Source organism: Arctopsyche grandis, chromosome 6, assembly GCF_051622035.1.
Source record: "Arctopsyche grandis isolate Sample6627 chromosome 6, ASM5162203v2, whole genome shotgun sequence".
In the NCBI taxonomy this organism is placed as follows: domain Eukaryota; kingdom Metazoa; phylum Arthropoda; class Insecta; order Trichoptera; family Hydropsychidae; genus Arctopsyche; species Arctopsyche grandis.
The window spans coordinates 24,199,888-24,224,742 of record NC_135360.1 but is presented as its reverse complement, the minus strand read 5'-3'; the positions used below and the strand labels follow the sequence as shown (position 1 = coordinate 24,224,742).

General features: G+C 36.5%; 2 protein-coding genes across 4 annotated transcripts in view; one reads left to right on the top strand and one right to left on the bottom strand.

The window, feature by feature from the left end:
* Positions 1-5,529: 5,529 nt before the first annotated feature.
* On the bottom strand, positions 5,530-24,470 carry FoxK (forkhead box K). 2 transcript variants are annotated; one of them, XM_077432433.1, is made up of 9 exons: positions 23,805-24,470; positions 7,972-8,141; positions 7,734-7,882; positions 7,359-7,585; positions 7,105-7,263; positions 6,844-7,019; positions 6,577-6,720; positions 6,341-6,455; positions 5,530-6,217 (listed from the first exon to the last, which is right to left on the bottom strand). In XM_077432433.1, exons 1-9 carry the CDS (start codon positions 24,323-24,325, stop codon positions 6,037-6,039), a joined length of 1,842 nt encoding a protein of 613 aa, XP_077288559.1. In that variant the 5' UTR covers positions 24,326-24,470; the 3' UTR covers positions 5,530-6,036. The 2 variants fall into 2 exon arrangements, with proteins under 2 accessions (XP_077288559.1, XP_077288558.1); XM_077432432.1 differs by having other exon boundaries at positions 7,719-7,882; positions 23,805-24,458.
* The window catches only part of LOC143912972 (GSK3B-interacting protein-like), a 7,664-nt gene continuing 6,024 nt past the window's right edge, over positions 23,216-24,855 (top strand). The window contains exon 1 of one of the 2 annotated variants that reach the window (XM_077432453.1): positions 23,216-23,362. The gene's annotated coding sequence lies outside the window, so the exon portion shown is untranslated. Of the gene's footprint in view, positions 23,363-23,575; positions 23,883-24,855 lie in introns of those variants that run through there. The other variant, XM_077432452.1, reaches the window with a different exon arrangement.

Sequence of the window (24,855 nt, the reverse complement as noted above, 5' to 3'; positions counted from 1 at the left end):
TGTAATAATATTTATTTTAATAAATAAACAATATTCAATTAAAATAATACATCATTAATTGTAAGATTAAAAGTGATCTGCTCTCAAATAATGGAATCATCATAGTTCGAACTGTTGAAATGCACATGTCATTAAATTTAAAACATTAAAACACAAAATTTATCAATTTTCAGATTAAAACAATAATTGTTAAATTAAAAATTTAAAATACCTAACATCAGTGACAAATTTAGTTATAATATAATTGCTTATCAACAGCTACCGCTGCATAAAAAATATTGATGTCATTTAAAAAATTTGAGTATATTATGACTTAATTTATACATTCTTAAATAATAAGAAATAAATAAGCAAAAAGTTGTGCATTTGATGGTTAATTCATACGTTCTTCTCTCGCCTTTACTCTTCTTTGAATTGGGCGACTTCATGTTTTCGTTTTTTGGAGCAGCTCTTTTTCCCCTTTTATATAATTATATAGTTCAATGCACGACATTTTATAATACATACACTTTTTTATAACACGCTTTTCACTGTGTCAATATAATGCGAATTGCGCTCATCTGTTCAGTGAGCTTTATGTAATTAATGAGAACACACGTTCAACATAGGCATTTTGCGGTGGGATGGTGAACAAGTATTGTTAACTTGATAACCTTATTAGAACTTTATAATACCAGAGAAATTATAAATTTATTACATAGATATATGTATATTTTTCTATAATAAATGTGATCGAGCTTATCAACTGTGAATAGCTAAAAATTATTATTCTAATGCTACAAACCGAAGTTGAAGAGGACATTGAAGAGATTTCGAACCCACCATTTGCCTATTGTCCTAGGGTTTTACGCAAAGAAAAAAATGCATTCAATAGCCTCTAACATGAGGGTAGTAAAATTTTATAACCCATTTGTCTTTTTACATATTTTCGTCCATTTGTGTAGACAATTCATCTGTCAATCATAGAACTAATTTCAAAATATATTATTGTTTTGCCATCTCTATTCAACGCGCGTGATTTTTTTTACATTTACATTTTAATTGCATTTTACATCAATCGTGTGTCTTTTACATGTCAAAATTAAATTTTGTATGCAACTCTTACGCATAATAGTTAGTTGTAAATGATGCAATATTAATGTGAAACATAAAGGAGGAATGTAAAAATAATTTTAGCTGGGGATTAAGGAACCCGTTGCCCAAAAAAAAAAAGGTTGACTATTGTAAATTTCTGCCTTTTTTACATACCTCCTTTTTTCTCCAATACAATGTCCGATTCATACATTTGTTTTTTGTTAAACACTAAGTAAAATCTCTCCATCATAAATCCTAATAGTCGTAATTCGAGACTTGATTGTAAAATAATACATTAAATTTATCTAAATTAATATTTGATATTCTTGCCTTATAATTGTATAATGAAATATTAAGTTTAAAAAAAACTTTCATTTTACATATAGCTTGCGAATGTACACTAGAAGACTTATTTGCAGAAGAAATAAAATAATTGCATTTTTAAACAAAATTTTGGAAAAAAATTATGTGAATTTGATTTAGAGACGCCGTAAAGGTCACATTCAATGTTAAAACTCGAAGTACACGTGACCGCTGGCTGGGAACTGTTTTATCAAAATAAAACGTGGCGATCAACGTTTATTTATTTATATATTATCTTAGCTATCAAGCTAATTTTAAAATTACTTAACTCTAAAATTTATAATTATCTTATATGTACTGTCCCTCACAGAGGTCTTCGGTGTTAAACTAATTCAATGACATACGCTTAAAAACTAAATTATTCATTTGAAATAAAGAAAATTTTGGAGACGGTTGAGAAGCCCTGCCATATAAACTAATGCAATGTAATCTGCAGTTCATACGCTCGGAAAGTTTTTTTTTTTCAATTTAAATACGTAAATATTGGATACGGTTGAGAACCCCTGACATTTATACTAATTCAATGACATCTTAAAATGATATTCAATGAGTCACAATGACATTCGCTTAAAATGTAATTGTTCAATTTAAATAAGTATATGTTGGTACGGTTGAGAACACCTTTAATTTATAATAATTTAATAACATCCGCGATCTATACGATAAAAAGTACCATATACATCGATAAATATAATACAATAAAAAGTTACTTTTGCCATTAAAATAGGATAATTTAGGATTTTTGAACATTTTGAACATTTTTGAACATTTTGTCGCGGGTACATTTTGTCGCGGGTACATTTTGTCAGTGCACTAATTTTCGGGTACATTTTGTCGTTGAACATTTTGGCCTTGCACCAATTGTCGCGTCCCCAAATATGCAGGATTCGTCACGTTAAGGTTTAAACGCATCCAAAGTGGAAAGGATAAATAAAAAGTTGTGTGTTTCCATGATTTAATCATCTATTCTTTATTCCATACATAGATTGCAAAGAAAGTGGCCATCAAAATAATTTTGACTAAATAATCATATCAATCAATAATCACTATGTTGTTGCTTTTTGCCTTTGAAGGCGAAATTGTACTTTATCAAAATAATTTATGGACCAGCCATGAACATGGTCTCCAGCATTTTAATATTTAGTCAATAGATAATTACAATACATCTTAAAGCACACAAACGTGTGTATCACGTAAAACAATCTTCAACGCCCTCTTACATTTTTTTTTCCAATGTCCCTCCAGGTGCATTTAAACTCTTCACAATTTAACTATATAAACAATTAAACTTTTTTTTATATAAAATCACTGAGAAACAATCGCAGTGAGTTAACAAACAGTTGAGAGAAATCCAAAAAAGTATTTTTTTACGTACGAGGTAAACAGTTTGAGGACAAAACTCAAACGTTTAAAATAAAACTTAGATAACTTGAAATATTTCAAAAATATCTTTTAATTTATATTTTTATACATTTTTTTTTTTATTATTTACTCATATCAAATACATAAAACGCTACAGTGCAAACTTGATTTAGCATTTGTTGCAGGGAGTAGTTCGATATTTGCATTGCACGTGCGACCATCGGTTTTACATACTATTACATAAAATTGAAATTTACCTAATTTTAGAGCCACTATGATATGATGAACACAATAATTAAGGACACAACTATTTCCGTGTATAAATAACACACCTTCTTCAATGTTTTTCTTGAATGGTGCAATAACGAATGTGTCGAAACAGTATAATTCGAAACTAAGACATGCCGCATATATTACATAACACTCTCGAAAGTAGAACATACGCTGAAAAACCAACCACTCATACTATTATGTACATACGTACTCGGATGTTTATATTAAAAACACATCAAGCTGACGCAGAGTTGATTTTCCAGCATGTACATAACTTCCTTGACACATTTTGGTGTTACCAATATGAAGCACCATACATATTACACTGTTTTACAACAAAATGCGACTGATCAAAGTTGCACTGTAACTAGCAAAATCTTTTTTTAATACATACATATATGTATATCATAAAACAAAATATATCAACACCCTTTCACTCGTTGAAACACATTTTTTTTTCTACTTCAAACAAATCGTCTGAGAAAATAAAATACAATATTTTGCCAACTTTGAAATAAATTTCACTAATCAGAATAGGTACATCTGACAAAAATTATAAATAGATATACAAATCTTTTAATACTCGATGTGAACAATTTATTCAACCAAAAATATAATTATCGTGTTTTAAATTATTCTAATAAAATTATTGATTCAAATTATCCTCTTTAGGAGGTATGACTAATTTATTAAATTTATGCATATTTAGAACTGCATGTCGTGTGCAATCGTAATAAACGAAAATTCATGCGTAATAATTTCATTACTTGTTACCAATTTTGATGTTTTAAATTGATTGCTCATATTTTTAAATGTGTCAATTTTACAATCGTATTTAATCTCTTGTGTTGTACTAATAAACTAAGACAAAAAAAAATGAAATTTTGGTACACAAAACTACCTGTCATAATAATACACAAATCGAAACTTAAAAACAGTGACCGGTATAATTAAAATATAAGCTATTTTATGCAACACTGTGTTTACCCCCTGAATTGCACGTTTAGTGAATGTCATAAGTATTGTAATTGAACCGAAAAAAATAAAACTATTTATATTATTATCTCATGAACACTGGATAAAATTTGATTTACTATTTTTTTTAATTCCAAGAAAGGATTACTCTTAAATTTTGATAATAAATTTATCATGATTTTATAAATTTATAAATCTCATATTAAAAGTGAAGGGGATTGGCATGATTCAGCCAAGGCTTAGCAAAGAGTCGAAGTCTGTCAATAGTCAGGTTTGCTCATATGTATATCATATCATTTAATTCCTTTTCATTACACAAAATCAGAACGCCCAACTGGATTTTACACAGGACACTCTGATCATGGATGATTCGATTCAGTTTACGCATTATCTCTGAAGCTCTGAAGTAGATGATTCTTCAAAATGGTAGATTCATCATCAAAATCGTTAAAGATTGTTCACTAGAAGGTCAACACTCTTTCAAACATTATAGATTTTGAACCTTTAAAAACTTTCAATCATTCAAATGGCTAGATGAATTGCTCGATGCATGCTTAAGGTGACACTAAAAAAAAAGAAAAAATTACAACCCAGAACCTCAACAGCATTATTATTAAATAGAAATGAATATTTACAATATAAAGCATCAATCAATTTGGGAAATATCTTGAAACAAATTCTTAAAGAATAAAGTAGTACACAAAATTGAAAAGCAGCAATGGACACCTTAAGCATGGCACTAAAACCAATTTGGTACTACTGTAAAAAGAGCACTTCAGGTAATAAGTAATATTTACACAATTTAATCAGCAAGAAATATGAAAATTTTATTTTCATAATTATTACTAGAATCTCACATCCTCGAGTTGTTTTAGTGGTGAATCAAGTGAGCAAAACTCGAACACAAATGATCACGTATTTATATCTGCATTTGTATATATAAAAATTTGCTATAGTAACTATATATGTACAAGTGGAGCAAATTAATTTCCCCCCCCCCCTACCCACCCATGTGGAGGCACACGGAAACATTCCAGGCTTCCAAAATCCACGTTTTCTGAAATGAAGGTTGATACTACAAATAGATGTCTATACTGACCAATTATGTAGACGAGTTACTCACCATAACAATGCATAATCTTTATTTAAAGATAGATTTATTGCATGCACGTTATAACTCTATTAATATTGTACCAATCATAGGTAAGTAGTGATGATTTTAGTATACTTTCATACAGAATGTTGAGAACATTACATATTAACATAGTTACATATTAACCTATTTCATAATAGCTGGAGTAAAAAAATATACATTTTGATGACATTTAAAAAAGACGATTTAAAAAGGCTAAATGGCAAAAATATATAGATATATATATATATATAATTTAAAAATAAATATTAATACAATAATCGATATATAAAATGAACAGGTTTGGTAATAAAAATTAATAAAACGATGTGGAAAATGTATTTCCATACCTAATTGTATATATTCACGAGAAAGACAATTCGAAAATAGTTTAATTCAACATGCGTTTCTCATCATTGATATCATGAAAATTTTGTATGGCCTCTTCACTTATGGAGTCTATAGGATATTGAAAATGGGATAAGCATAAATGAATTGTCAATACTGTAAATATATGAATGAAACATACGATATAGTGAAATAGTATATACAGCTTTGTATAATTTATTTAACTGTATATAAGAAAATAATAATAAAAAAAACATTTCTTAATAAAAGTTGAAATAACCAAAGATGTGGTGTTTCAAGCTTATTATATACAAACAATAATTAAAAAAAATGTCCAGTAGGTTTGTTTTAACGATTTTCAAATGTAACCATGAGAAACAAAGTGTGGCACATATAAAATAATATTTCACAGCTAATTTATTTTCATAAAGCACCTATTTTCAAATGTGAACTACATCTTCTTTTAATGCTTGGTGCTAATTTTTATAGTTTACTAAAAAAACTGTCAACTAATAGTCATTTCTATCATCGTGTCGATGAAATCTCGCTCTTTTAGCGGGAATTGGTGAAACTGGATTTTCTTCTATAATTAAGTCCCCAGAACCTCCCCCACCGTCCTCCCCACAACTGTCGTCACCTCCAGAATATGAACGTTTCACAATACCACTATCTGCAGTAACGTAAGTAGCCCTGAAAAACAATAAAACCAAATTTATACTACAACATTGGATCAATAACTATTTCGTGTCAATAAAACATTTATGACAAATGTTTATATTATAATATATGAAGTTATAATAAAAGTTTACAAACCCATAGCCGAAAGGAGAGTGAGGTGCTTGTATAATAACATTGGTAGGTGGTGACATGGAATGCTCTTCCTGGATAGACACCAAGTTACTTCCTCCAGAACCCACAATATATTTCTCTACAAATTTAAGAAACATATATGTCATAACATAAAAATGTGTAGGCACATTCTTTTAATTAATAAATTTACATATTACTTCCATGTAAACTCTAAAATATATGTATGAAAGAATCATCACCTTCTCTTTCTCCACCTGCACCATTCGTTACAACTGTGATATGTTGGCCTGGTAACATTAAATGACGTTGCCCATCTACCAACGCGGCAATTTGCTGCTGACCAAGAATATTACCGGAACTCAAATACGATAAACCACCATGACCTAAAAGTAAAAAAGAAGACAATAATTTTTTTCTAACTTAACCAATATTTATGAGGTCGTTACGTAAAACATTTTCACAATATGAAGACTAATTTAAACTATTTGAACTATAATCTCAAAAACCTGGTGATCCAGGGGCACTTTGTGAAGGAGCGTGATGCGTAGAATGACGAGGACGTGGTGAAACAGGCACTGGAACTGAATCAGAAGTGTAAGGCTCTGGTGAAGCTTCCCGTGACAATTCTTCAGGAGTTACAAGTCCTGACATGCCAACGTGTGAGGGAGAAGCTGGAGCACTTCTATATACAGCAAAGTATTATCGTCAATTAGTTTATAACAACATATGAAAGAGCGTGGAAGCATTCCATCTAAAACTTGTACTACCTTGAACTTAATCCAAAAGGTGCCCTAAAGCAAGGTACTCCACGCTGGCGCCTTCTTCTAAAAGCTTGTTCGATAAGCTTAGCTTCACTTTGTGGGTCTATCCGCCAAAAGCTACCTTTACCAGGTTCCTCTTGACTGCGTGGAACTTTAATAAAGTATCTAAAATAGATGAAACATAAATTAATACACACTAAATACAGTCAATTTGATATAAAGAGCCATGTACAAGGCCGATTAATATTTAAATTACATACCTATTTAAACTGAGATTATGCCTAATGGAATTTTGCCATCCTTTATCAGCAGTCCGATAATATGGATAATGTTTGGTAATATAGGAGTAAATTCCACTAAGTGTAAGCTGTTTATCTGGTGCAGACGCTATTGCTTGTACAATAAGCTGCGCATAACTATAAGGAGGTTTAGCTTCGTCACGTGAACCTGCATTCGCCACGGCAGACTCGGAGCCTGTAGCAGTCGTCTACAAAACGAAACAATTATTAATCCTGATATCACGTTGAAAAATAACTCAAAACACATTCAAAACAATTCCCAAATTATCGGAATTGTTAATTAAGTTAAATATTAAATCTAAAAAATGAAATTTGCTATACGGAAATAGTTATTACAGCAGATCCATTTGAAGAAGGCCTAGAATAATCAACTTCTTGGGTCAGTGCTGCATATGATGCAACTAGACCCAAGTCAGCTTGTACACTACGTCGGTGACTACCACCTCGCGGACTAGTAGGACAACTATTGGCGGCAGAAATTGTACCTGCATCAAAAGAAACAAATATGTATGATAATTAAAACTGTATAAAACTTACAAATACAAAAAAAATCTCACGATCGAGTAAATAATACCTGTCGGTGATGGGAAAGGACTCTGCGCTGAATCAGGTTCCTCTTGTGGTATATTTATTCTTAACGGGGGCAAAGGCCGAGTTTCTAAAGTAGTAGTGCTTACAGTGCTACCGTCTATTAGGGATTTAAAGACTAGACGGATATTTGTAGAAGGAAAACGCAACGTACAACTGTAACAAAATATAAACACAAACATTAAAATTTTTGCACAATATTGTAAACATGTTTAAATGGCAATTGTGTTAATGACGAATAATTCAACATACGACAGTTTGACCGATATGCATTGTAAATCAAGATCTCAAAGGACAATTACAAATAATAAAAAACAATAATTGTAATTACTAATTAAGTCGCAATGTTAAAATTGGACACCTTCCAATTAGGTATTTCCCAAGACTTCATTCATTCAATGTGACGATAGCAATTAAAGTAATAACAATCTGCGTCAAACGATTACTGTTAATAGGACTTGCCATTTGTCGGAGAAAAATCAGCTGATGAAATAAATTTCATTGCGCTGTCAACGAAATCCGTAATTTTGTAATTATAATCAATGTTTACATACACTTTCATTATTAAAAGTAAACATTTTGTAGACTGACAACACCCACTGTCATACACTAAATGTGCCAATGATATAAAAAAAACAAAAAACTATATACACAATTCGTTATTGAATTATTTTTACCGATAGATTCAAAATTGCATTGAAAATTATTGAACATTTGATGTTCCCTAATCAGCAATCTAATAGATGAAAATTTAGTCTGCCAATTAAAAGGTTTATAAATCGTATATTGAATATATTATGTATTCCCACTGATATAAAAATTGCTGGGATAGATATAGATGGATAAAAAAAAACAGGAAGTAAATTTTGCAGATAATTAAAATAAAAGTTATTTAGATGATTATCCACTTCTATCTTATTTTACTCTACGTAGATATATAACAAGGAAGGCCTAACAGGTAGACCCCAATGCGCCTTCCTAAGCAATTACAAACATTGCAGCATTTTTATTAAATAAATCGCTGTATTTCGAGATGCTGAAGAACATGAAATCAACAACTAATTAATTAATGAATTAATCCATAAAGACATCTATGGATTTAGACTTATACATACATTTTTACATATTGTACATAAATCAAATTCAGATATTTGTGACAGCGGGTAGGATAATTTTTGCCAAGTTGATGGAGGAACCATTTCAACAATGAAATCAGATAAATTGGCAAACTCTGATAAGAAACGATCGACTTGGAGCACAAATATCCAAGTCCAACCAGCAGTATTAAAGATTAGCACGGGATCGAGTGCTAAACATAAACGCAGCCACCGAGCCATACTGCTAGCATTTGTCTAGATTCTTTAACCACTTAATCGCCACACGTTTGTAGAAACCGATTCGATTATTTTATTATGTGTGTTTAGTGCCAACCCTCGACACTACCTCTTGAATATATCACAAACTAACAAAAACTATTGACTTTTTTCAATTTCACTAGTATCACAGGATATTTTTAGATGTCACTGTGAAGAAACCAAAATTAATTTCGCGTAAAAGCCTTACATAAATCTGAAAGAGCGCGCACCGGTGCGCTTATGGAGATAAAGTGATTCACAGCATATTCAACTCAATTTTCGAAATATAATAAAAAATAGTTATTTATAATCCATGAACTATGTATTTGGATACAAATCGTACAAAATAAGTGAATATAATAAAAAATTTACTACTCGCCAAAACCTTGAGCCTTTGACCTAAATATTCAATTCCCGATTGAGCCGCGACTCTCCCGAAAAACAAAGTCACAACAAAAGTTGCAGAATGTTGACCTATTGAAACAGGTGCCGAAAAACTGTGGTCAGGGGCACAACGCAGAGACCCAGGTTGGGAAAGGTCGTTACCGGCGCACAAGTTCACGGCACACCACTCAGAAGCCAGAATTAAAGAACAACAAAAGGAAAAATGACATAAAACGCAATAAACATGCAACAACAATCATTCATGTAAAAAAGTAGCCAAGAAGTTCTGCTGATAAAAAAAAAGTTTATGATAACGTCCAAAACAAACAGTGGAATGGCGCCTCTGGCGAACGATTAGCTTTATGTATGTATGTATTACATTTCGGCAACAGAACGTTTGCGCGAATGTAAATAGCAAATCAAGCACTGAAAGGGTTAGAGAATATCGAATCCATACATGCAATTTCTATGGAGCACGATGGCGGAAGTGAAGCAACACCGGCTTCCCAAGGACACGAATAGGTGAGGAGGGTGAGATGGAGGAGACGTTCGGGGGCTGCCGATCAATAGCCGCTGCCGGGGGGCCGAGGGGGGGCCAGGGGGTGGGGGGTCGGGGGGGCAGGGGCGGCGGCCCGGCCGCACTTCCCAAACAAACAAACCGACACAACCCACCCCAACACCCAACGTATTCAAATAGTATACGGCGTATATGACATGACAATAATACTCAAATATTGGGATGAAATTGTCGTTTGAAGATTTTCATTTAGGGTTGTACTTCCCTATTCTGCATACCCACCCAGAGATGCAGAATAGGGAAGGAGGCTCTGGCCTTGGTCGAAGATAGCCTTGAGGGCGGCTTTCAAAAGAGACGTAATATAAAAGTTTTCCCTGAGTCATTCACCGATTCGCCACTCGTTCCGCTAAGCACTGCAATGGTCTGACTGTCGCGTGATCAATGCTACAAAAGTGGTTTCAGCAAATAACATCAGTATTCTGATGAATCTGTAATGCGATGCCAGACGGTATAGTGAATAGTAAGCCACCGAAATGAATTTTGCAGCAAACTGAATAGTATGAATACAAATTCGTTAAAAAAAAAACATAATTGAATCAAAGTGCTTGCAAATCCCAAGACCAGTGTAACCTTTTGAGAATCGAGAAACTTCTTTCATTCCCTCTTGTAAGCTCGCTACGCATTTCTATACATATTTTATATTGAATGTATCGCGGGTGACAAAGATGTCGACCACGTGCTATTGAATAACCCGCGACCAATATTTCTTAGTGAAAATACGACTATATTCCAGTCCAATTACAGCTTAAATTTGATTATTGAACATTATTATCATTTTTTGCAAACTGCAAAATAGTTACGAAACATCGAAGCATAAAATCGATCACTTGCATTTGACGACGTTAGTTGAACCGCTTTGAAGTTTGTAGCGACTGCATGTCGTTCTGTCAACGTAAGCGGTTGGCGCATGAAACCTAACCTCAACCGATATTAATTTTAGCTCAAAATGTTGAATAAAAATAGAAACTTTGCAATACTATTTACTGATAATCCATCAAATTAAATCTAAGCAGTCAATATAATCAGCTGGTTGATCTATGAATATTGATATAATCTAATACATATGTATAATTTCGAAAAAGACTTTGTATGTTTGCTTGGTTCGTAAAATCCGTGACGTTCAATTTTAATAAAAAAAAACAAATGAATATTCAAATAAATTTAATAAAATGTTTAGTATAAGATTGGCCATGTTTAAGCGGTTTATATTACAAATACCGAGCGAAGCCGGGTAGAAACACTAGTATTACAAATGAAAAATTCCTGATGAAAGTAATGAAATTCTTTCATTCTAATCATTACATTCATACATTTGAACGGTGGTAGATATTCACAACAACTGATAACATAATATATGAGGTTGTAATAAAAAAATGTGCGTAATCATTTCAAACCATTACAACAGATGAATTAAATAAAAAGAAAAATAAATGAATAGAAAAAAAGAAAAACAAATGATTAAAATAAAAAGAAAAACAAATGAATAAAATAAAAAAAAACAAACGAATTTAAATTAATAAATAATGTTTGTATACACATCAACTTGTAAACACGTCGTAAAATAAAACAAAACAGACGTACGAGCGCGTTTATCGCTCAAATTAAGACAGATTACGCAAAATTAAAAAGAGCGCTGATAAAACACTCAAACGTCAAAAATCACATAATTCAAAGTATTATTACGTTTCGTTTGACATAGAAAAAAGGTGCACACACGCGGCGATGCGTCATGTTGACATACCCGCGAAAGGTTGCCGAACCCCCACCCACCCTCCCTTCAAACGTACATAGCAACAAAACTACATACACGGCAACTACAATAAGTACTAGAAAGCGTAGGAAAAATAAAAAAATGGTCAGGAATCCAACGCCGTATATTATTGTCAATATTATTGTCGGAGAGGGAGCAGCACAGTGCGTCGACACTACTCGGCATGCGTCGTGCGACGCGTGCGAAAGGGACGGGTATGGAGTGTCGGTACGCGCGTATGTGGCACATGTCGCATGTCACAAGCGGCCAGCGTGAAGTATTATTGAGCGAGTGCATGCGTAATGGGGAAAATGGCGACAGGTGAGGCTGTGGGGATCGGGGGGAGCATGTTCTCCGTCTGTGGACCCGGAAGCAAGAGACGGCCAGGTGACGCGTGACGCATGACGCAAGCGGCCGCGTGCCGAGTATCGATCCGCGAGGTTTGTTTACAAGCCGGCTATGGGACGACCAGAGGATCTGGTGGCAGCGCGCCGCGCCGCGCCGCGCCGCGCCACGCCACGCCACGCCACGCCACGCCACGCCACGCCGCGCCTGTCCGTTCCAATCCGACTTTCAACTTGCGTCATCCGACCTCTGGCTGTGTCTGTCTGTCTGCAGTAGAATCTCTCTTTCTGTATCTGCGGTGTGCACAGTCCCGTTCCTCTCCGGTGAGGGAGGATGTCCGCATTGACGCACATGTACCGGTTTAACTTGGCAATCGGACTTTTCCTCGTCGTGGAAGCGCGAGGTTATCAACCTTTTTCGTCTAGCGATACGACTAGGGTTGTGTGCAACGCGATGCAACACGACACAATTCACTCTCTTCGAGCGAAAACTCTAGGCTGAATGCAGCGTTAATAATTCAGTGTGACCGTGTCCCCAAGCACCAGTAACTCGAGTTATACTCGTTCCCGGGATTCTCGGGGCTATTGACGACATATTTTAATTGAATATACTCTATATCTGATACTAGCTGAAACCGGCATGCGTTGCAATGCCACAATGACGCATTTGCGTTTTTCCCATTTGTTGGAAAACGCAGGCGGCGAACTTGACTTGACTAATGAAAAAAACAATGCGAACACTTTTTCAATTATTCAATTGTTTGTTTATTTTACCCTAACAACGTAGGTTGCGAACTGATTTGAAATTATTTGCCATGCAATGACACTCATTCCCGTTTTTGGGGTATTTTTTTTACAGAAACCATCGCGGACATGCACACAACAACTCTTGTAAGTTTCATCGCAATCGGTTGAATGGTTATAGGAACGCATACGTGACAGACAAACATTGATTTTTTTTATTTATATCTAATATATAATTTCGAAAGAGATTTCTTCCAGTTGTAATATATAATATTTTGACTAATTGGAATATTCCGTGTAACACACGTAAGTTGAAGTATGACAAATTATGTACATTCCAACTGGTCAAAATATATTACAACTGAAAATACAGTTCAACTATAAGTTGGTACCCAGTAGGACGGAGAAGTTAGGTTTTCGTGAAAACGTCACTCGACTAGTAAATTGAGTTAGAAAGTCACATTTTTGTTTTGAACACATTCTTAGAGTTATCGTAATACAGTAGTCATTACCGCTAATCGTAAAACCAAGCGAATATTAACGCATTATTGAATTCTAAAACATTCGTAATGACATCAGAGTTGTCAAAACTCAACTGTTATCTTACAAGTGTGGCACATTGTTGTAAGTATATGTGCGCTTGTAGACATTACTTGCTACTTGAATTATATTCGAATATAAATGACATAAAGGGCCAGTTGGAATATATTACAAATGAAAATACACATCGACTGTAACATCTCATATAGTAAACCGCCCATTCGTTTATTAGGGACACGTTATGAATACTTTTCATACTTAAAATGAGCGCATTTCGCATATCATGGAGTTTTGCGAAATAAGCCGGCAGATCAAACGAGACGAGAAACGGAATAGTTGCTTGAGAAGTATGACAAGAGTAGTTGATACAGTGGAGAGTGAGGAGATTAAAATGGCAATAGGCGTAGCAAGTAGCTAGAAGAAGTGCTCGAATGATACCCGACAAAATGAAAAAAAGGTGCAAGAGAGGCCACAGGGGAGATGGGTGGATGAAATTAGAAAAATAAGAAGAGGTTTGTAAAAAATGTATGAGATAAGATGAATGAGAGTTCGCGTTGGAGCCTCGACCCTTGCTTTCTCAACACACATGCGATTTTGTTTGATGGACACAATTTCAATATGTGGCAAAATCAGGCTTTAATCAATGTGTTTGTAACATAGAAGTGGTTAAACACGATGTGTCATGAAACAGGTTAGGTTGCGCAAGTGGACCTATCACATATAAATCTTCCAGCGTTCCAGAAGCATTTTTTTGCACTAAAACCATTTTTTCATTCGGGTGATATGGCATTCCAGATCAATATTGTGGTTCAATGACATCATAAAAAAATCTGTCCATTGCAAAAAATGTTCTGGAAAGGATGGAAGGTGATAGACCAACTTATGCAACCTAACCTGCTTCATCACTTGCATGATGACCAGATTGAGGCTACTGACGCAATACGATATGACAGGAAACGATGAAATATCATTGGTTACCAGTGCTAGCTCAATACAGGTAGGTGTACATAACTGAGTCCCACAAATTGACCCGCCTTAAGGCATGTCCATTTGTGAAAAACAATGAATCTGAACGGCACAGGTACGTTCTTGACCTCCTGTAGTGAAAAATTTCTTCTTCTTTTCTTTTTTTCGACAATTTTCTTCAAATATAAGAGTCACTGTTATCGATCACTTTTTATCAAATAACGTCATCGATTACTAATCAATTTGGCTTGCATAAAGTTACCAATTCCGAGCAAATCACCCCAACACGCATTCAAAAAAACTGAGAAACTTTCATTGGGTAATGACTCAATGACATTTCATTTTCGTATGCAGCATAAGCCAAAATCTGTCTACCCAGACACATATTTAGTTGCAGTACAGCTGTTTAGTTTAATTAAGTGCCAGTCTACTGAACGGTTGACTGCAAATGAAAATGATATCTATTGTGGTTGACTTCACAATATTTCTATTGGGAAATAAGCGAAACCCAGAGAAAAGAAAATAGAAATATTTAAGCCATGACTCAATTGAAGCTAGGTTGACATATAAGTTGGCAAAACGCACATAAACTAAAATGTGTGAGAAACATCATACCCAGCGTGTAATTTGACACGTTCACATATTTAGACACGCTAAAAAGCATTGAGATAACTATACAAAATCATCAACAGCCTAATGAAAAGACGTCTCTAATTAGACTCCAACACGCTCACATTCTCGGCTAGTGCTACCCAACCGTTGCATGGTTTTGGCTCTGGAATAAAAACGACTTCATAATACCCAACCTAAACATGGCACAAGTTCCGTAAAATAGAAATACATACACACTAAATTAGCACAACGATTACACGACTTTTTGTCGCAGATGACTCAAACTCAACTAACTTTCACATGCAACAAAAGACTACGACAACATCGATCCAAACACATACACAGATTTGGGACAAACGACTGAACGAAACCACATACGTACAACACGTCAAGCCACGTATGTAAGTGCACCGGTGGGTAAAGTTCTAGAAACTCACACAAGGTGAACTTGTAGATGCAGACAACAAACAACAAACATAAATTGTACGGTACAACACAAGAGACAAACTATAATAGAAACGGTAGTCAATCCTAGAAGATCAAATACGACACATCGTCTAGCCAAACGAAATACATGCGTATTTACAAATAAAAATTACGTAATACAACCATTCATAGTCGGGTGCGACCAGCTCGACAGGCGTGCTATTTACATTCTATAAATAATATTATTATAAAACCGCCAGGATACGCCAGAGCAGGACATATGCCGACGTAATCAAAGGCATTGTGACATGACACGACCACGAGGACAAGTGTACCGAAATGAATACATCATTATTGACGGTGCTAGGCGTCAAGTGAACGCGCTAATGTGACCCACATAAAACGTAAACAATCTCCTCTCGGCTAGTCTGTGCGTGTGTGTGTACGAAAATAAAACATAAAGCAAATATATAACGAATGCGAAACTCGCGACAAGAAGACGTTCGCGAAAAGCGATCGGTGGTGGTTGGGTTGAGTCATTGTCCGTTTCGAAAATTTTCCAACACCTCACACAACGCGTAATACACATATGATGATGTTGATGACGCACATCAGTAGTCTTGGTTACTATGAACGACGTGCTATAAATAAAACAATCTCTTTCACATTTCGATTGTAAAGCCCAATAGGGGAAAATCAATAGTGATGCATTTTCTTAAGAAAACATCTTGGCGCGCTGTATGTATACTAACGCAGCGTCAATTCTCGGTACTGTTGCCCATAGCAATCGGGTGAACGAATGTATAGAGCAGATACACTGCAGCATCCGATGTTACTTTATTTTTTGCTAACTAAATTTGCTTTTTGACTTAAATAAAAATAATATCGCAATTGAAAAAGCCTCACTAATGTTTAATGTGCAAACACATAGAATGTTAAGCAGTTGTTGTTTTTCTTTGGAAAGTTTTGTAGCACAAATCTGTACCATCGCGTTTCTTCGCAAACCTCACCCCTGGAGTGTTTTCGACGATTTTTTATCTTTGTGTTGACATAGATTTGACAGTAATCGATAACTTTGATAACTTGTATGTATATGTATGTATGTATACTAGGAATGCCGTTTACCCCAATGCGCCTTCCTGGCTAATTAATATTGATAAACAATTTATAGAGCATTATAGAGACACGAATGTATAAATTTTGCATTTTTACAAACCGGAGAATTTCAGATGCTGAAAAACTCAATATTTGCGAGAAAATGGTTAAGGGTTCCAATTTGTTGGAACCTTTCAAAGAAAATCTGATAAATTGGCAAACTCTGATAGGAAACGATCGACCTGTGTTCACATATCCAAGGTCTGGCCAACAGCACCAGGCAGGGATTGAACCCAAGACCGCTCGGTTCGAAAGTATTACATCCTAACCACTAATCTAATAAGATCGTGCAAATTAATGATGACCTGAAGAAACGCCCTTCCCAGCTGGAAACCACGAGCAAGTAAGTCCATGCCGTACGAATCAGTGAGTTTGCGCATTTATTATTGCTAACATCCAGCTTTCTCCCGAATGTACTTAAAAACTAAATTGTGATGATTCAACTCAGAAAGAGTGCCTATTAAAATAAAAATAAATAATTATCCTTATTTCTCATATCGTAGACTATGCGAAATAAACCAGCAGAGAGAGCGAGAGGGCACGAGACACGGCGCAATATTAATAAATAAAAATATATTTGGGTGACACCACCCCTAGCGACGCCATTGGCTCACGGGACCGAAAGTGAAAAGCCCGAAAACGCAAATATTGGAAGACAAAGATCGAAAGATCAAAAAAAAAAAGGGTGCATGGTAAACGGTACTATGTATATAATATATATATGAGTGGCATGCGGTGAAATTATCTCTCTTTTTGTCATACAGCCTTGTTTAATGTGCACGCGCAGAATACGGGAGGAAAAGCCTGTTCCTCTTGTTCCTGTTGTATCCTGCTCGCGCAAATTAAGTGAGGATGTACGACGGGGGGAGAGAGACTTTTACCGAACGCCACTGATATGTATACTAACCGTTTTTCATATGTGTGCATGGTAAACGAACAATTTAGACTTTTTAACATGCGTATCCATATCCATATCAACGAGCCGCCACTGACGACAAAAGTAGTTGATAGAGTGGAGAGTGAAGATCTAGATTAAAATAGCGATACGGGTCTCACGTGGCTAGAAGATTGAACGAAACAAAATGTAAAAAGTTGCAAGGAAGACCACAAGGGAGATGGATGGATGAAATACGAAAAAAAACTAAACTCTGTGACGATTCTAGTCAACTAAGAATGAGTGGCTTATTATTAATAAGCTATTAAAATAATAAAAAAAAAAAAAACAGATAATCATGTTGGAATAATAAAAAGCCAAAGGTAACTACTAGGTTGCGCAAAAACTGTTGTGAAAGAGCTACATACATATATATGTATGTACATATTTTGCAATGAGTGGATTTGTCTCGAACGTAATAGTGGATGGACAAGTTGATCGGTCAATGTGCATATCTTGAGGGCATCAGACTTGCAATACGGATAGATACATTCGCTTTGAAACCATAGAGTTGTTTTGAAGCGGCATGGTTATATTCTCCATGAGAATACCACCGGCTGGTTTGTTTACGACGCTCCTACCTCCGAGTATATACGACATTCGTATGCAAATATTGATCCGTGCACTTATCGCCGGCGCGTAGATAAACATCTTACTGAAAGAGGAAGTCGAGGGAGAATACAGTGCGGGTTATGTTGAAAGGGTACATCACGAGACACGCAACGTGTTCCGAGACGACCACGTGGCAGAGGCAACATGCCAGAATGGACCTTATTGCACGGCTCAGATTTCGCGAACATTCGCGACTGGACCCACGCTGAGGTGGAAAACGTTTGCGTCGTGAATTTTTTCAACTCTTTTGAATACACAAACAAACCAATTAAGCTCACAATAAGACTCAGTTTCGTCCAGCCAGCATTGTTTCGACGCGTTACATTTCAATCGTACCTACCTATACTGAATTTGAGTAGGATTCGGTCATATTTTTTCGGTCTTGTTTTTGTCGGTCACTTGTGTGAATGAAGTGATAGGCCGCGTCTCTTTCCACGATATACGATTCCAAGGAGAGAAAGAGAGACGGAGCATGGTGTTAACAGCGAGTACAAACGCACATATTAGACAACTATTATATACGATGACTAGTGTTGTGCCCGTTGGTTTCAACGGGTGGTTTCGGATAGGAGTTGATACACGAATTAAAATAAAGTTGTTATATATAAATATAATGTAAGAAAATGTATACGCGCGCGCGCACGTATTAATTGAAAAAGTAGCGTGTGCGCATTAGGGCGGTTTCAGACTAGCGTTTTATACGCGCGTATAATCTCGTTTTTTGAAGTGCATGTAGGCTCGTATAGGCGCGTCGTTTTCCATACGCGCAACTCGTACGAGCGTAGACGCGCTTATAAGCTCGTATTATCCATGTTGATACTAAATCACCACTACCGGTTGGAGCGAACACGCTGGAATAAGCCCGTGTACGCGAGTTCCGTTTTTTGAAGCGCGTATGCCGAAACGACGATATACGCGCAGAAAAATACGCTCGTCTGAAACCGCCCTTACACATTCGTCGATCCAACCCGTTCGAAATGATGAATGTGTCTTTGATGTGACTCGTCGCTCGGCCCAACGTCGCACATGTCAAACGCTCCACCCCCCCCCCCTACTTTCCCGCGTCTCCTCGACTACTTGACTCTGTCTCCACGCGTCTGCCACATACATACCCATATCGTGTCCGTTTTTATATATATAAAATAATATTATTATCGCTCAAGTGAGAAAGGAAGAGAAAAATCACGTATCAAATCCAATACAATAATTCGAATAAAATGATAATTTTACTTATCAGATTGAAATAAAAAAGCAGTCAAGATAAACTAGTTATAACATAACTAGTATATACGACGATAGATTAACTAGTTACCGATTACTATTACTAGTTGCAAGTGTAATAAAAAAAAAAGAAAAGATAAAATTTTACAAAGTAAAACGCGTTCAAAGAAAGAATGCGGTATTTACAAATACTCGACCGTTTTAGCGTGTGAAAACGACTGCGAATTTTATCTCGAATATCTTGAAGATATTACGAATATCCGCATCATGCGCTGAAACAATTCCGAGATAACCCAATTTCAGGAAAGGTGTGCAGTCCAACACGTGGTCGGATTTTGTCAACAGCTGCTACATAAATGACAACAACAACTGCCAAGTTTGTTTACCACAATAATAATAACAATTGACGAGGGATTCGATTTTAAGTCGTGCAAGCGTTTCGACATTGTCGGAGAGCGCGTAAATAAACAGCGGCGATACAAAATTTAAATTTAAATTCAAATACACATTATGTATGCGAACTTATAAATAGCTACATATGAATGTCAACAAATGTATGCGCGAGAGCGAGACGGAGAGCATGCATCGGAGAGAGACGGCAAATAGGTAAGGTATATAGTCGTACGTCGCGATAAGAGTCCAGGCGTTGCTAGTCGGATACATAATACAAAGTTTACATTCATGTGCGAGTGTGTGTGTGTGTGTGTGCGTGTCAACAATTTGGTGTATTGTTGACGTTGACAATACGCTTGCGAAATTTATTCTGCAACACCGCAACCGTTTTGATATCGAGTTCTGGGACATTCGTCTATAAATATTTACAATTTATATTCGCAAAATCGACGGACCCATCTCGAAGTGTGACGACGTCCGTGCCTTGTCATGATTTCGATTCTTAGTGATGCGCCGTAGACGAAATTTTTCCGCGATGTCAAGGCGCACGTATCACGTATGCAGACGGATCGATGACGCAATGGAGTTTGCCGGAAGACCGATCGACGAAATTATATCCGGTAAAATTCCGTTGACAATTTCTTCCGGAAGATTCGATTTAATTTTAACCCGAGATTTAAATTGGAATTAAAATTGTTGAGTGCGTTTTCGGAAATCAAATTATTAAACAGAAATGTTAATTAGAAAAGTTAAATAGTCAATTAATTAAACAGAAATGTAGTGAATTGTGAAAACCTTAATATTTTTAAAAACAAACTAGATATCTTTTGTAATTCTTCTTGTCCAATATCTTTCTTTACTTTTGTTTTCTTTTAGTTATTATGTTACCGTTCAATATTTTATTTTTCTTTTAGTATTTTCTCTTATTTCGTATTTTTTTCATGTTTGCTTTTTTTTCTTTCTTATGAATGTTTTGTTATTTTTATAAGTCAAACCCGCGGGTCTAACGACTTTACCGCCTTCCCCATGTATTTAAATAAATAAACAAATTCAATTTTTATTAATTCCTAAAAACAAAATTAAATAAACATGTAGAATACTCATTTGTCATTTTGTATACAATCAGACGATATTGATAAACCATATATAATTCCATTCAAAAAATCTAATGAGTAATTTCATCACATCCGTCTTTATCTAATATATAATTTCGAAAAAGAATTTGTATGTATGTATGGTTTGTTGGTAATCGAAAAACAAATCAAAGTTTCTATGACGACGATTCGATATGGTTGAATTTCATTTTTTTTTTATTCAAATAAATTTAATAAAAAAACAAATGAACACTGAGCGAAGCCGGGTAAAACAACTAGTATAACATAAAAAAAATATATGAAAATTTTTCGACTCATTTATAAATGAATCATCATTTACAACTGTTCACCATCCATTGATGTAACGCTTTCATTGGTTTTGAATAATTCTCGTACATCTGACTTCACACATTTTTCTCATTTCATACATCCGTCTCTTCCGTGACCTTCATTGCACCCTTTAAAATTCTCTCGGGCACCATTCGAGCACTTCATTCGTCTATCATTCTAGCTACGTGACCCGCTTACCGTCATTTCAATCTGTTAATGGCATTTCTTAGTTATACGGGTGCATCCGAGCATCGAGTATACACACTTGCAACAAAAAAAATAAATATATATAAATACATGAATGAGATCTAATTTTTGCAAACAGTTTTAGTAAAGTGACAGTACGCAACCAGTACTATTGCAGAAAGAATTTCTTTAAATAGATCTAGGTTTCGTATTATATACCGCCATATAAAGTGTGTAAAATAGCTTTCCAAGTGTTGACGAACTGTACCACGATGATGTATCATAATTATATTGTCATTTTAGAAAATTAGTTTGCGTCACTTACAGGTCATTTAGTATTATATATTCGTATGTACATATTAGTGAGTGTGTATACTCGATGATCCGATGCGCCCGTATAACCAATGAGTACCCTTTTCACTAACTTTTACTATGTCGACTCAATAAATATGCGATTCAGTTTCATCGCGCAGAATTATAATCCAAAGTCATCTATAGTTACATTAATTAATATATAATAAAAGCACATATGAATAAAAAAATTTTTATAATTTTATAAGATTTATCATAAAATAGTAGCACACATAATTTAAAATTTTAAACAATCGAATTTATTACACATTAAAATTTCGATGACATTAATTTTGATACTTTTCACAAGAATGATTTTTTTTTAATAACGCGGGTTCGTGCTTTAAAAAATCATAAAATTGAATATGGCTCATTTAAAAGTTCCGGAATTAATTTCGATTCCTGATATTAGTTCCGATTCCGATTCCCGATCCGTTTCCCAATTTCAGATTCAATTCAGTTCCGATTCTCGATTTCTGTTTCTGTTTCAGTTCCGATTCCCGATCCCTGTTTCAATTCCGATTCTTCTTTCGGTTTCGATTCCCAATCCCCGTTCCGTTTCAGTTCCGATTTACGATTCCTGCATCAATTCCGATTCCCGATCGCTTTTCAAATCCGATTTCCAATTCCCTATTTGTTTCAGTTCTGATTCCGATTAATTATTACTTACTAGTATTGCAACTTTATTTTAAACTAGTGTTGTACCCGATAAAATATCATTGCATGGGTGTTGGCATATTAAGTTATTTAATAAAAAATAAATGTATTCGATCAAATACCTTTTAAATATATTAACTTGTTTAATATGGAAAAAAATGGTAAATACTACCTACCTACATACAAATATAAAATATTAAAGTAAATAAATTTTCAATAGATGGCACTAAATGCTCAGAGAATAATTTCCCAAGAGGAAACATTGTTAACAAACAGTTTATATAGAAGTTTTTTCTTTCGTTATTATATTCGCACATTTTGTTGGCAGTGGTTTATATATGTATGTCGAAACGAAGCGACTATTATAGTACGGCGAGCATTATCGCAGATACACACACACACACACACACACACACAGAGACAGAATTGCGATATGATAGGATATATCAATTTTGTTTCCGAAACCACCCGTTGAAATTTCAACGGGCACAACACTAGTACAAATAAATTTAAAAAAAAAAACAAACGAAAAAAAAATTCGATTTGTTTGAATGAAATAAAATAAATAAAAAAAAGTGCGATTCATTTGTTTTATTATTAGAACGCACTACATTCTAGCGCGAGTGTTGAACGTGGATTGCGTACCCCCGCAGAGAACGAATCCAGAACCCCGTCCAGAGGACGTACTCCATTCTATTTGGAATACGCACGTCCGGCAACATTACGACGTCGAGAAGCAACACGTGGTGAGCCAGAGGAGAGAGTGCGAGTACGGATACGAGTGTGCGCCAACGTAGACGTACGCCTACACACACACACACACAATATAATTCAATACAATATACAATACATAGCGTGCGATGCGATGTGATGTGACGTGCGCTGTCTCGCTCGCACACTCGCCGTGTTTATGTTTACGCGGCGCGCGACCGCTCGCGCACACGTCGATGCACTTGCGCAATGCGACGGCCGACAGCCGACAAGCAACGCTGCGAACGGGGTGGGTGGATTTTCCATCGCGAAAAGCATCTGTTTACAGACGGGGAGGGAGGGAGCGAGCGACGACAGCACAACAAACGCGACAGACAATGTTTGTATACAACAATAATGGGATCGATATAGTAGGAGAGTAGGAGAGTAGGGGAGTAGGAGTAGGAGTAGTTACGTAAAGGCTGAAAATACACTCACGTGCGGGGCAACTGCAGCTGGGGAGCACCCTTGCGCTGGAAGACGCCGTCGACGAAGACGCCGTTCTTGCCGTTGCAGGTGAGGAAGAAGTCGGGGTGGTCGAACGCCACGTCCAGGTGGCGGCGCGAGATGAAGCTGGAGTGGCCCATGTTGACGTCGACGTCGCCGCGGCTCGAGTTGCGTCCGATCGTGACGCGCCGCTGCCGGATGAGGTACTCGAAGTCGCGGCACTCCAGCCGGGCCAGCGGCGGCGGTTGCGACTGCGACTGCGACTGCGACAGGGGCGCCGACAGGGGCAGGGAGAGGGGCAGGGGGAGCGGTTGCGGCGGGGGCGGAGGCTCGGCGGCGGGGGCCCCGCGCAGCGCCAGCAGCGCCCACGCGTCACCCTCCGCCGCCCGGCTCACGTTCACGTTCACGTTCACGCTGACGCTCGAGCCTACGCCCGCACCCACACCGTTGCCGTTTCCGCTTCCGTTTCCGCCCACGACCGCCCCCACGGCAGCTGCGCCGCCCCCCGACATGCTGCCGAATGCCGGCGAACGGCGACCGGCTACCGCGACCACGACCACCACATGCCGCGCCGAACGCGCAGCCCCGACTGAACCGACCGCGTGCGCCGCCTCGCCCCGCCCCGCCCCGCCCCGCCTCGCCTCACCACACACACAAACACACACACGCACGCACACGTCCGACCCACCCGGACGTCCTCGGCGACGCATTTACGCCCATGACCAGATCGCGCTAATTGTGCAAAACTTTCCATCGACGCATATGCTCGCAATGTCGCAAATGCTCCGCCCTATAAGACTTCTCACCTCTGGGCAGCAGCATTCAGACGTTAACGATGCCCGGGGCCGACTCTTCGATCGGGTGCCCCCACAAAAAAATCGTTATCCAAAAATTGATATAATATGTATATGGTTTTGTTAATTTTGTACTTGGTTATGTACAGTGTGGTTTTTTTATTAGAACAGTGATGTGCGGTTTTTCTTGTGCGATATTCATGAACAACCGTCTCGTTCTCCGACGAATTCGTCGGGGGGGTGGTGGC